The following is a 14,887-nucleotide window of genomic DNA, read 5'->3' on the forward strand; positions in this document are numbered from 1 at the left end:
ATTTGCAAAAGCCAGGCACCTGATCCCCAAACTGCAGGGTGATGAATTATGGCATGGCAGACCAGCCACATCTCTTTTGACACCAGTCGCCTAAGTTGTCTGTGGTAGGCAGAGGGAGAGAGATCTAGAGAAAGTACTCTTTAAAGGAAAAGGCACCATAGGGTGATCTCAAGGCTCAGGTCACAGGAAGAACTCTGCCATCTGTGAGAGATAAGAATAACCCCAGAACCATGCATCATATCCTTTAGCACTCTCACAAAATATCATAAATCTGAGAGTTGCAAGGAGGAACTAGATCAATGACGATGTGGCTCCTGTGTTTAGTGTGGTTGTGGCAGCCACTGGCACCATAGAGCAGTAAATCTTTTGGGTGTTTACATGTCTGAGACACAGATTAGGTGCAGATGTCTATGATGAAAAAGAAACCTCCAAACTTGAGAAAGTTATAGAATCTGTTTTGTATACCTCGAAATGAAAGACTATGGCTTTTTTCCAAAACCTTCTGAGCTACAGTAGCTTACTGTCCACAGTCTAGAAAGGCAGCTACTTTCTAAGGCAGCATCCTAGCTGAAAGAGGACATTGTATTTGACTGTTTTGGAATGGTATACATAGGCATTAATTTGCACAGGAAATAACAGTAGACTCACATTGATTTCAGTTGAGTTTGGTGTTAGAATGTTGCTAAACTACCAATTTGATACTCTAAAAAGCATTAAAAATACACCATACACATGAATATTGAGCCAAATAATCAATATTTAGTCAAAAATATATGTTTTAAAAGTAAAAAAGTACTAATCAACATTTATATAATTTTGTCTGCCATCTTTTATTATTAATATTATTATTATTTTTTACAGACTTTTTGTAGAACAGATACATGCAATGCCTCCTTTTTTTGAAGGTACGTTTTAGAACAATCTACAGAGCGCCTATGATGCCTCAAAAGGTCACAAGGTTTTGGAGCAGAATCTATGTTTAAGCGCCCTGGCTTTTCACGAATACAGACTTGATTTTTTTTTGGGAAGAAAATTGTTGGAAGAAAATCCAAATCCAACCAAGCAGTATGATCTTCTCCATCTTTTACATCTCAAAAGAAGAATTAGGCAAGGGGAAGCCCCAAGGTTTTCAGCATATCTTGTGATGGCTTTGAGTTTCAGCCAGGCATAGAGGGATCTTTGAAAAAAGATCTGTTAGCAGATCTCTGCTCCTTGACACACACACATCCCTGTCTGCAATGACTTCTACACTTACACCGGGTCAGTGTAGCTGGAGCCACAAATCTCAGAGGAAATGCATTCCACCATCTAACAAATGATCATATAACATTGATTTGGATATGAGTTATGGCATAGATATATAAGCTTAATTTAAAATGGTGGATGGGTATCCAAATTAAGCCCTTTGTGTTTAACTCAGCAAATTGGAAGGAAACTTATCAAAAAGCTGCATGACCTACCTACTATTAAGACCATTATTTGTGCTACCCCTTCAAAATATTGTGTGTAGTCCAACAGCAACTGAACTGAAATATTACCACATGGCTCACACTGCACATAACCCTCATATTATGGCCAGCATTCTACTGGTATCTATAACATCAACTCCTTTTCACACCTCGTCTTCACCCCTTCTGGCCTTGGAAACTCTGACCTTTATATGCATGTGTGTATTAGTGTATCCCCTTGTAGCATGCAAGCTAATGTGCCATAGCGCTTTTTTTTTTCTTTCTCTCTAAGGTCCTAATTTGTGTGCAAGCATGTTCTGTTTAGGGTCTGTGAGACCTTAAAGGTAGTGTAGGCAATTTCAGAGAGGCTAGCAATTGCAAGCTAACTTTGAAAGCATGAGATCTCACCCACCCTTCAGAGCATCTCCAAATCCACGCCTCCTTCAAAACACATGATTCAAAACAGAACACAGCAGAGTTCGCAAAGCATCACAAGACGAGAGGCTGCATCAAATTACCTCATGTCTCAAAGCACATTACAATAATAATGAACGTAAACAAATTACAGAGCTCTTACTTGTACCACCTGACTGCTGCAGATTCATTTCAGCGTTAAAAGTGTTGACATAGAAATGGATAAATCCGAGTCTGAGGACATGAACAGTTCCGTATATAAAGTCATGGGATGCCATCTTGTAATTATGGTTACGACATGGTGTGAACGCAGCATAAGCTTGTTGTTTTGGTTCAGGAGGTCCTGAGGCTTCCCTATAAGATATATGTGTTGTACATTTTTTAATATTTAGACCACTTCTATTATTAATTGCTATCAGGATGTGAAGAACAGTATATATATATAAAAAAAAAAAATGTTTATAAATAAATTGCCTACACTGCCTTTAAGGCCTTTTCATTAAAGAGTTAGTTCACCCAAAAATGAAAATAAATGACATTATTACTCACCCGTAAGACCTTCGATCATCTTCAGAAAACACAAATTAAGATATTGTTGATGAAATCCAATGGCTCAGTAAGGCCTCCATTGCCAGCAATGTTACTACACCTCTCAAGATCCATAAAGGTACTAAGAACATATGTGAAACAGTTCATGTGAGTTCAGTGGTTCTATCTTAATATTATAAAGCAACAAGAATACTTTTTGTGCACCAAAAAAAACAAAAAAAAAAAACAAAACGACTTTTTAAAAATATCTATATGGGCCGAGTTCAAAACTCTGCTTCAGAACTTTATGAATCAAATCAGTGAATCGGAGTGCCAAAGTCACATGATTTCAGCAGTTTGATAGGAGATCCGAATCACTAATTATAACATTAACAAAAGATTCATAAAGCTCAGAAGCTTCATGAAGCAGTGTTTTGAAATCGGCCCATGTAGATATTGTTGAAAATTTGTTATTTTGTTTTTTTGGCACACAAAAAGCATTCTTATCGGTTTATAATATTAAGATAGAACCACTGAAGTTGCATGAACTGTTTTAAATATGTATTTAGTACCTTTATGGATCTTGAGAGGTGCAGTAAAATTGCCAGCAATGGAGGCCTCACTGAGCCATCGGATTTAATCAAAAATATATTAATTTGTGTTCTGAAGATGAACGAAGGTCTTACGGGTGTACAATGACATGAGGGAGTAATAAATGACATTATTTTCATTTTTGGGTGAACTAACCCTTTAATGCATGACTTAAAACACTTAATTCAGCTGATACTTTGACATGTTCTAGTCTTATTAGAACCGATTATTTTTTAATAAAATGTAATCTCTGAAAAGTGCAACCTATTTTATTAATAACAAAACAAACCAAGAAACAAAACAGTAATATCATGTTTTGACTAAATCTGGGAATATCAAAGGGAAAAAAAAGAATTGAAAAAAAATAAGGTTAGTTTTGAAATGACTATTATTGCTTTTACAGAATTGGGGTCTTTTTCGTCTTAACCGAAGAGGAGAGTTACTTTGAGAAATGTATATGTAAACACACTGTCTCAGTGCGTGAACCTGTTCCATTCTTTTAGTCTATAGCCTAAAGGAATTTTAGAAATTGTAACATGGCAATCTAAGCTTTTTAAAATGTACTCACAAACAGTATCCTCCAAACAGTAATCATTTTTAGTCCTGGCTTCTTTTTAGTCTGTCTAAATGTTATTGTTTCTACCATCTTGGCTAGGCCTCTGACAGCATGTATCTTTTTTGGCTCTTATATTAATGACTGCCTCCAGCTGAAATGCTGCCAAAAAGACAGTGCCAGCCCTAGTGCATGCTTCAGTTCCGACACAGCTAAAGAGCCATAAGTTAAACTACTAACAAGCAAATGTCTGCTCCTTTTTAAATTCAAACTCATTGGTCATTTGTGCAGATCATATGAATTAACATTGACAGTGAATTGAAATACAAGTACAAAATTAAACTTTAGACAAAAAACAAAACAAAAAAACCCCACAAAGTTACTGGGACTTACTTAGACATTCAGTAAAAAAAAAAAAAAAAAAAAAAAAGCTTGATCCGCACTCCAAGCATGTTAGCCAATTGCTATTAGTTGCTGTCCACCAAAGCTCTACCCACTTGTTCAGGCTCATCCAAGTTGAAAAAAGCTTTTTTGTTTAATCCTTTGTTTAAAGTGTTTCCTTTTCGTGTCTGAGTGTGTGTGTCATGCTGAGGCGGCATACAGTAGCATTTCCAAATCTCACAGTTAAACTCAGAAAGTGTTGGCATTTTGACCAGACAAAATTAAGAAGCATTGAATCACCACATTGGTTCCAATCTTAGTACTATTAAAATTTAAATAAATTGTGTTTTCTGTTTAATTTTTAATATCGTCTGACAAAGAAACACTCTCCCAATTATGAGCCAGCCTAGAAAATTCTCCTTCAGCGAAATTGATTTAAATAAGTAACTGAAAGCTTGGGAATTCCAACAGCAGCTTTAGTGACACATGACACTTTTAGTTAATGAGAGGGGCAAGGAAGATAAATTCTTACCATTGTCTTCCACTGTGAAGTAGAATATGTCACTTGTGGCATTGGACCCATCAAGAAGCACATAACAAATCTTCATATCATCAATATCAGCTAATGACGAGAAATGAGAATATGAGAAGTTGGAGATTAATAAATCTTAAATAACAGTGACAGGTTTTGCATAAAATACTTAGGAAACAAAAGGAAAATAAGTATAACTTACCCTGTGAGAAAGACTTGATGCTATCATTGCCCAAAGCAGAATTCATGATAAAGCCATGAAGAGGGGTCTCGGTTACAACATACTTAAGCACTTTGTTTGGGCTGTCTCTATCCTCAGCCTTTAGAGCTTTGCTGGTTATCAAAAATCCAAGGTGCCCAGTTTGAAGAACCCTAAGTGTGGGTGCTGCTTTGTTTACAATGATTTGAGGCACCCCATTGTCCACTGTGCTAATATGAATAGTCATCATCTGAGGCTTACGAGTTTCATATACAGTATCCGGGAAAACATAAAATTCAGTGTGAGTGCCATCAGTAATTGTGAAAGAGAAGCTGTCTTCATTTGTCTCTGTGCCATCATGCCTATAAGTAATAAGGTTTTCATTTAGATCCTGCTTGGTAAATGATGTAATGACTTGTGTTCCATTGAACAGAAGCTGACCGTGAACTGGCACTTGAGTCACTACAAATCGCAGCAGGTTGTCTGGTGTGTCACGGTCCTCCACTGTCAATTCAAAGGGTGTGATCAACTTGGTTTCTCCCTCCCCCAGCACCAGCTTGTTGATCGTCAAGACTGGCTTCTTGTTGTCAACATCTGTAATGGATACACGGAAGGTACGGAAGACAGGGTTATAGCCATCTGTCACCTCAAACTCAAAGCTGTCCATCTTCACTTCATCGTCAGATGTATGGATGTAGTAGATCTTGTTTCCAGCTAGCTGCAGCTGAGTGAAGGTGGAGATGGGCACCCCTGGGAGATCAGTACTTTCAAGATGGCCCCTGCTAGGAGCACGAGTGATGCTGAAACTTAGATATTCATCTGGACTGTTGATGTCAGTTGTGCTGAGAAGGTCTGTGGTCAATGTGACCTTACCTCCCTCTTTGAGGGTCACACCCTTGTTGATAACATCAGGAAAGACCATGTCCATGCTGCCAATATTAATGTAGAAGTAGCGGTCAATGAGGGGATTGATTCCATCAGTTACGTCAAATTTTAGTAGGTCACGGACACCCTCTTGGCCTGTGTGTACATACTGAATCAACTGTTTGTCAAGTTCATCTTGAGTGAAATTCATTCCAATACTAATGTTGCCGATTACATCTCCATGTTTGGTAACTCTATGAAGGTAGCCTTGGCCAGGGCCATAACGGATAATGTAAGTAAGCTCTTTGTCCTCAGAATCCAGATCTGTGGCCTTTAGGACTCTGTTACTAATTACTTTGGTTTCTCCAATTTCTACTTCCAGGCCATCGTTGATGGCCATCCTTGGGGTTTCATCATCAACAGGAATGACTATTATGACGACCTTCTCTTCGACAGTGTGCTTCCCATCAGTGAGTCGAATTTCAAAACTGTCTTCCTTGGTTTCAGAGTCATCATGCTCATAAACAATATTGGAAGCCTCCTTTATTTGCTCTAAGGTAAATTTCACCACTGGAACTGTCCCAGTGCTCAACTGCTGAACTATGTTTCCATGTTTTGGGTTTTTAAGTATTTCAAAAACTAATTCATCACTTGGGATATCTGCATCTGCAGCATTCAAAATAGGAGTGTCAATAACCAAGCTCATCCCCTCCATGACAACAAACTCACGAATGAAAATATCTGGCTTTTCATCATTGGCTGGGATAATGACAATGGGGAAAAAGTGCCTTTCTGAAAAGTTAATGCCATCTGAGCAGCGGAAAGTGAATCTGTCCTCCACTGGCTCCACACCCTTGTGAATACTTTGGACATAATAGATGTGACCTAGACCAACATCTTTAATGGTGAATGCAGTGATGGCAGTGCCTACTCTGGATTTTTCAGACCCAGGAGCTGGGGAGATGTTCTCCACATAGCCAGATGTGGACTGAACGATGATAGTACACAAGATATCATCATTATCAGTGTCAATGTCCTCAGCTTGAATGTGCTCCAATGTGATAACATTTTTCTCACCCTCGACTACTACAAACTGGCCACCTACATTAACAATAGGTGGAATGCTGTCTACAGGAAGAATGGTGACATGGACACGGACCCCTTGAACTTTGTTGCCACCAACAACCCATTCATCCGACATGTCAGATATTGTGAGATTGAATGAATCATGCTCTTTAATGGGGCCGATTTCACCACTAGTGTGAACATAGACGACCACGCCATTGATTATGTCTTGCTGGGTAAAGCGCTCAGCAGGAGCTCCATTCACCATTATTTCTCCAAGCCTAGGAGGCTCCTCAACTATGAAAGTCAGCATGAGGTCATCTGTGTCTTCGTCACGACCCTGAATAACATTGCTGGTGATTTCTGTTGCACCATTCTCAAGTACATCGATGGAGGCCCCTAACAAACCTGCCGGTAACATAATTTTTGGAGTTTCATCATCGACAGGCTTGATGCTGATCTTGACAACAATAGGGACTTCATGAAAGCCATCACTAATGTCCAGCTTAATGACATCGTGAAGAGATTCTTCACCACTGTGGATGTAGGCGAGTCGGCTGTTTTCAATGTCCTCCAGCACAAATGTTTCCCCATTAGACATGTCAATTCCTAAATATTGCAGCTGCCCAAACCTGGGAATCTGGGTCACTATAAATTTAATATTCTCATCCTCAGTGTCCTGATCCGAGGCATCAAGTTCATTTTTGGTTATTATATAAGTATTTCGCTCTAGAACAGTGAAACCAGTATTCGTGATTACAGGGGGTTTGTTGTCAACAGGCTGTAAAAAGATTGTAAAAAGTCCATCAACAGAATTACTAGCAGTGTCCTCCACACTGAATGAAAACTGGACTACTTTTGGAGTAATACCAAGCTCTTGCTCTGGGGGTTTGTATGCCACTTTATGGTGGTTGACCTGAGCTTGCGTAAACTCACTGATTATGATATCAGGGTTATCAGTCAGTACAATAGCACCAAGAGGAACAGGGCTGTTTTCATCTGTGTCAGTAGGAGGTTTGATGATGGTGTATTTAAGATCCCTGTCATCACAGTCCAGATCTGTGTAGCGTAGAAATTTCTTCTTAAAAAATGTCAGCTCGTATTCTTTGACTGTCATGTGTAGTGTGGTTCCAGGGTAAAGTTCTGGAGGAATGTCATCAACTGGGTGGATTTTAATAATGAACACATGCTCTCCTGATTGATTTGGTGGGTCATTGTCATCCTGGACTCTAAAGGCAAACTGGTCAATCACAGTGGTGGTACTATGAGGTCCTTTGTGACGATAGAACAGCTTCCCATCCAGAATATCCTGCTGAAACCATTCTGTCACCACCTGTTCAAACATCTCATCTGTTGCACTAAATTTCCATGCAGATGGATCTGGAGGAGGCTCCACCTGTTTGATGAGCAGCTCACCAATTTCTGAGTATGGCTCTTCTAATATAAATTTTATTGTTGAATCCTCAGAGTCAATGTCAGTGGCACTCAGGATAAAGGGGGAGATTTGCATCACTTCATTTTTAAAAAGCACAATACCAGTGTTTGCATTTATAATAGGGGGTTCATCATCAGTTGGGGCAATTGTGATAGGGAACAAAAACTCTACTTCATTACTGCCATCAGTCATTCTGAATATAATGTTGTCACTGTAGGTATCGCTTCCATCGTGCTGGTACATAACAATGCCAGCATCTAGATCAGCTGTAGTGAAAAATTTTCGTTGAGACCCTAGCACAGTCAGCTCTCCATGTTTCAAGCCATCAACAACAGTAATCTTCACATTATCAAGATTATCTTCATCACTGATCTCTAAATTTTGTGAGCTGGATAGTGGTCTTGATTGACCCTCAAAAAGCAGCTGTCCTGTATTTTTGGTTACCACCGGAGCTAAAGTGTTCATTGGCTTCACAACAATCATGAATGCAAAAGTATCAGAAACAGCCCCATCAGTGTCAACAATTTCAAATTCAATCTGGAAAATTCTTTCTACGTCTGAATCCTCAGAGGGAGGCTTGTAAGCGATCTTCAGGTCTTTAATATCTCTCTGATGGAAAGAAGTGATTGGCTGGTTTTGATCATCTGTGCTGATAATATAGCCCTGCTGATAGCCCAAGGGAGATGTTATGTTAAAGATTAAATCATCAGAATCGGATTCAATATCCTCAGCTGCCAGCATGTCTGAAGTAATGGCTGTCATCACAAATTGGTCAATCTCCATCATCATCATAGATATAAAGCTAGGCTTTGGTGGTGTATTTTCATTACCCTCTTTGATTCTAACCATTATCTGGAAGTGTTCTTGTTGAATAGTATTACCATCATTATCTTGTACTTCTACTAGCATTGGAATGTAGTCTCTGTTAGGAGAGTTGGTGGTTGCGGTGTGTTGATACTGAATTCCCTTCTTGACAAAATCATCACAATTAATCATCTGGCCATTAACAGAGTTATCAGTAAGACTACCATACCTGGGAAGTTTGCCTGCACCAACCAGTGTGGTCACCTTGCATGTAGTGACACCATCTTCAAATGCAAACTCCAGAGTTTTTTTGTCAATTGGGTTGCTTAGCCCATTGAGCTTATCCACAACCAGAGGCATGTTACGAGTGAGAATCTCCAGTTGCTGAAAGACCACCTCTACTTCAAGAATGAAAGGAACCACCACTGTGTCTGTGTTGGAGTCATACCTCAGCTGCAGTTTAATGTGATCTTTGCTTGGGCTCCGGGAACCAAAATGAGTATATTTCACCTCTTCTGCACCAAAAGCACAGGGGAACTTCTTGGGTGTTAGCATTCCAGGTCTTTGGGCCAGTGGGTCATTGTCCAGGACTGTAATGTGACAGCGGTCTCCTTCGTGCACTTCAGTCACAAGGTCATTAATAGGATCCAGATAGATGGAGCGTCCAAAGGGAACTCTAATCCCATTGTTGGCTACCAAGATTGTTTCAGCAGTAGGTCCAGGTCTGTGCCTGTGGCGGAAAGCAGTGTCGAACGGATCTGTGTCCACTTTAGAGAGACAACATCCTAATGAAATCACTATAATAAGGCACTTCAGAGGTGCTCCTGCTGCACTCAGTCTTCCTCTTTGCAGACAACCAGCCATATCTACAGCTAGTTGCACTGCATTAACTTGCTAAAATAGATGCACTGCAGTGTCCAAGTAAGATTTAGGATGGTGCCCTTGATTTCTCAAGGCTTGGTATTGATTTCTCTGCTATGTTTCCCCCCTCTCTGTCCTTACACACAGTACAAGTGCAGCCAACCTACTGAAGCACTGCAGGTAATACTTAACAAGGGAGATAGTGACAGCACAAAGCTCCACCCTCAGTCCAACCTCTCCATTGGCTAATTTAAGGCAGCACATTGGACAGCCCCCCAAAGTGTTGCTTTCACTCTAGCCCTCCCTCCCCTTTTCTCCTTACTTACCCACTGAAAGCAAAAAAAAAAAAAAAAAGTTTCAAATTAAGACCAGCAACGTATCTTTTCCTAGAGAAATAAAATTGGAAAGAAAAAAAAATGATATGAACAAAGACAAGCATGTTTTGTTGTGAAATTCTGAAGTCTTCATTTATGTTGCTACTGATTTGTGATGTTTTACAAATGCTTCAAGGAATAGAAATGGATGTGGTTGCCCAGGAACTTTTTGTTCATGATCTAAAAAATGGTTGATTCATCTGATGTTTAACTTATTATTCATGCAAATTTCCTCTTTAAAAGTATCCATTTAGTTTACTTTGCCAAAATAATAGATATAGCCAAAGACAGCGCCTTCTGTTGGAGTGTTTTGGAACGATTTTGGAATTTGGCATCTAATAAATTATATTAAAATGTAAACAGTATTAAATGTAATATATTCCCACAATTGATATAAGCATTTGTGATTTCAAATCAATTAAAATAATCATTTTAAATAAATTGTATGCGCATGTATGTGTGTCATGTATACCCTATACGTTATGGGGACAAAATATTCCCACAAGGATGGCAATATCTAAAATCCTTGTCCTTGTGGGGACATTTTTATTTTCTTTTTATTTTCTTTTTTTTTTTGATCCGCATGAGGAAAACAACTTATAAATCTTATAATACTTTTTGGAAAATGTAAAAAAACAAAACAACAAACTGATGGGTAGGGTTGATGGGGTAGATTTAGGGTTAAATATATTTAATTATGCCTGTGATTAATAAATGTAAAAAGTTCAATGTTGGTTCATGAAACCTGATGCATTAACTATTGTTAACAAATTAAATTATTATAAAGTGTTAACCAGGAAAACATGCGATTAACTGTATCTTGGGACATAATTAAACACATGTATATGTTCAGTAATATGATGCTTTAAGTAAATTACTCTTGTTGAGTTAACAGTAATGAAGTTGATTAGTTCTAAAAAAAACAAAAAAAACAAAAAAAAAAAAAACAGGAAATGTCAGATATCTGAGAAAATGATGACCAAAACAAAAATATTATTGGTCATTTAATCGGATATGTGAGGTGGTATCAATTCCCATATATCCGTTTGAAACACTGCTCCATAAATGGAAAGAGGGTATTTATATCTAGATGTGACCACAAGGTTTCCATACACAGTATGTATTCTCAAGTATCTACCCTGATTCTCACTTCAGCTAGGTCATGCTAAGCTAAAGTCGCAACATATAAATAATAATAATGAACAAAATAAAGCAGTGTTTCAAAGCTGTCCTTTTTTTATAAGTCTGAATAAATAAGGCTTATAGATAAAGTAAATGAATAAACAAGGCCACAAAAAAATGAAAGCTATTTATCCTTTTTTTTTTCGCAATTGATGCTGGATGCTTGTATTGGCGCGCTAGATCATGTGTCACATTAAGAGATAAACTCTATGTACTCCTGACAGGCATGGGGGATTTCCATCATCATCCGGTGGACGCATTTAAAATCCCATCCCCAGTGACTGCAATTGCAAAAGATATATTTGGACTCTCTAGAAATAAAATTATATGAGAGGATTTTTCAGGCAGGCAGCAGGACATCATGCCTGTTAGGATCACTGTGAATCAAGCTATAGGTCAAACTATGCTTATGGTTGGCAAACAAAGTGTCATTAGGAAATGTGCCTGAATACCTTTCAACAACTTGGCGCTGCTGATTATTTGCATGAATGCTTGTGTAACTAGAAGAAAATCAAGAAAACTCAAAAAGAAAATCCATTTTTATCATTTCAATATAATGCAGGGCACTTGGATACCCTCTGTCCACCTGTTTAACCAACTGGACTGAGTATTGTGTGGTTTGACCTTTCAACTGCCCCATGAGGTAACCCCCAAGTTATAAGCATGTGAACTGCAGAACAGAAAAACAATAGAAAAAAAAGTACCAAATACACACAAACAAACATAAATTAGGTTTCATGTTTTATGGGGACATTCTATAGACATAATGATTTTATACTGTAAAAAATGTACGTTCTATCCCCTAAAATATGACTTCATGAACACTTTTTTGTAAATATTAATTGCTATCTATCAGTTATTTTATGTTTAGTGTTTATAAATACTAACATTTCTACATCTAGTTTGCGTTGAAGTTATTATTTGAAGAATTAGCATTTAGATTTCCCTCTGGCCCAGTGACCCTCACTAGGTTCTGATAGAAGTTTTCTAAAATACCACCAAAGCTTGAATTTATGGGTTTAAATGTACTGTGATCCAGACCTTTCAGCACATTGTGAACCAGAAATCCTTTGGAGAACACAAAGGTAATAAATCTTCATGGAGAGTAAATATACACAGAATTTAACAATGCAAATTGTTTAACTACCGTTCCACTAATGAATTGTTTGATAGCTTTAATAACATGAACCAAAATAAAGGACATTCTGTTTATTTGAATACATGTTTGGGACAACACTACACCACTCTTAGCAACCCTTGTGAAAAACCCCTGTTAGCATTCGCCGAATAGCAAGCATGCCACGGCTGCTTGATGAGTCTGTTTCTATTTTGTTACTTTGCTAAAATAACTTTTGGTGCACTTATATCCGATACATAGTCAAACACCTAAAGTGGACACTTGGTGTAGTACTGAGTGATTAGTGGAAAACAGTCAGCACAGCACTATAAATTTTAACTTTTTCAGATTAAATTATAGTTGTTCTGATCTCGAAAACACAGAGCTCCACATTGAAAAGGTGGAGCATATACATATAGTCATAGACTAACTAAAAACTTGATTGCTTATGAGTGTCAATCATTTGCTTAGAAACAAAAGTCATATTAATCATTATTGACAGTACCATTACCAGGTCCAGTAACGTTATATCAGTTGAATATCTCCCAGCATTACATCTGACATTTTAACCTATGGCTACATCCAGCTGTATGCAGCAGTTGTAGCCATGCTTCACTGTCTCAGGATACATAGATTACAGACGAACGCCGCTAGCACTCAACCCTTCACCTCTTCAGCCATAGCACAAGTCAAGCATACTAACAGACAACATGCTACTATGTCAATACAGTCATGGTCGGGCACAAGAAAGGTGCCTTTACATGTCCCCCAATAAAGTGAAAATATTGTCAAGTATGTTGACAGCCACATGCTAATCAATCAGCACTTGTATATAAATTCTGTCACTTTAAAAAAAAGCAGGCAACCTTTAGTACGTTTAGGACATGTTTTATTATTGGGTTCCTAAAGGAATGTTAGGATGTTCTGTGCTTTACGTTATTGTTATTATAATATTACTTTATATGGAAACATCATCAACAGCAAAACTGAGTATGATTGCAATTAAATAAAAATTCATCTTTCTGATGAATTTCATCCAAACTTTGACTGCTTTAGTTCAGGGCAGGGTTCAGTGGACCAAGCCCTAAAGTCATGGCAGTTATGTTATTCAGCTTTGCCAGCATCAGCCAAAACTCTCTCTGCTTCAGAATAACTCTTTCCCAGAAAGGATGGCAACGTTTTCGCATTGCTTTCGCACATTGCAGCATCCCAATCATCCACTGCTGAAAATATACACACTGTATAAATAGAGGATGCTAGGATAATTTACCCCTCTGGATCAAGCACAGGGTGAGCTGGGAGAGGGGTGGCTTTCTGCCTGGCCAGTGGCACCGTTCCTCTTGCACTGCGGTCACGTCAGCATTCCTGCGATACCTCTTCTCCGCCTCCACTCCCCTCTGCCCATCAGCTGACCGCAGGGACTGTACAATGTTACATAGGTGTGCTGTGAACAGTCTCTTTTGAGTCATGTCTTTTTATATCTTTCCTTTTAGGAATATACAATATTACTTATTAAGAGTAACTTTTAATGACTTCTAATTTATTTTTAATCATAAAATGATTAGTTCCTGTCCTTGATTCTGATTGGTCAATAACTGTGTTTTATTCATGAAAAAACACTGCTATGACCTCTTCACCCAACAGTTCTGTGTGTCACTACACCTCTTAGCAACATGTATGTTGTTCTCAATTGTAACTGTATGTTCTCAATTGATATTGTTCATTAAAGCTTACTGTATTATGTAGAACAGTATTGTGAGAAAGAGATCGAGTGAGCGAGTTTATTACATACATTCAGATTTAGCATTTTCCTTCAGGTCAGTCCTATGTTCATAATAAAACTTCTGTTTAAAAGTCTGATGTATTATCTTGTCTTTTTAACAGTTAAAGGGTTTTCCTGTGACTGACAGCGCTGGTCAAAGCATTTGTCAGTTGTGTCTTGTTCCATGTTCACAACAATTCAGTCTTTTCAATGTAAAAGTCTTCACAACTGACTGACACACTCATAAAGACAGTCTTTGCCGCCATCTAATGGTGTAATAATGTAACTTCTGTTGCTGTTCACGGTCAGGGACTATTTTTTCCGGTGGAAGGAAGGCTTTTAGTAAGGCTTTTACTTAATGAAAGTTGCATTGTAACATGTTTCTTTCTTTAATATTTGTATTGTGTGGTAACCATTTTATAAAAGCAATAAGGTACTCGAGGCTAGTGCTGTATCGTGAATAATTCACGGCTGAAGGTGTTGCAGGCACTCTGCTTCATGTCGTGACTAACAACGCCCTTCAGCCGTGACTTATACAAAATACAGCACAGCCTTGCGTACCTTATTGCTTACTTATGTTACATTTATTTAATATTAGAATGATATAATTTCGGAGCACAACCCAGTATACTTATTGTATATTTAATAGCATTCTCAGCTTCTCTGTGTTAAGTTTTTGTCAATGTTCAACTCAAAACTTTTTTTTTTTTTCGTTCAACATGATTTTGATGAATAATTGTTGCAAATACTGTGAAGGTCTCTCTGAGATGCCATGTA

General features: G+C 38.1%; 1 protein-coding gene across 4 annotated transcripts in view; it reads right to left on the reverse strand.

Moving 5' to 3' along the window:
* Positions 1–9,843, reverse strand: part of frem3 (Fras1 related extracellular matrix 3) — a 32,376-nt gene extending 22,533 nt beyond the window's left edge. For all 4 annotated transcript variants that reach the window (XM_067403261.1, XM_067403264.1, XM_067403260.1 and 1 more), the window contains exons 1-2: positions 4,650–9,843; positions 4,448–4,537 (exon numbers count right to left, since the gene is read on the reverse strand). In XM_067403261.1, the coding sequence (XP_067259362.1) occupies positions 4,448–4,537; positions 4,650–9,678 (5,119 nt within the window). In that variant the 5' untranslated portion in view covers positions 9,679–9,843. The remainder of the gene's footprint in view (positions 1–4,447; positions 4,538–4,649) is intronic.
* Between the last annotated feature and the right edge of the window lie 5,044 nt (positions 9,844–14,887).

The sequence above is a fragment of the Chanodichthys erythropterus genome, chromosome 12, assembly GCF_024489055.1.
Source record: "Chanodichthys erythropterus isolate Z2021 chromosome 12, ASM2448905v1, whole genome shotgun sequence".
Classification (NCBI taxonomy): domain Eukaryota; kingdom Metazoa; phylum Chordata; class Actinopteri; order Cypriniformes; family Xenocyprididae; genus Chanodichthys; species Chanodichthys erythropterus.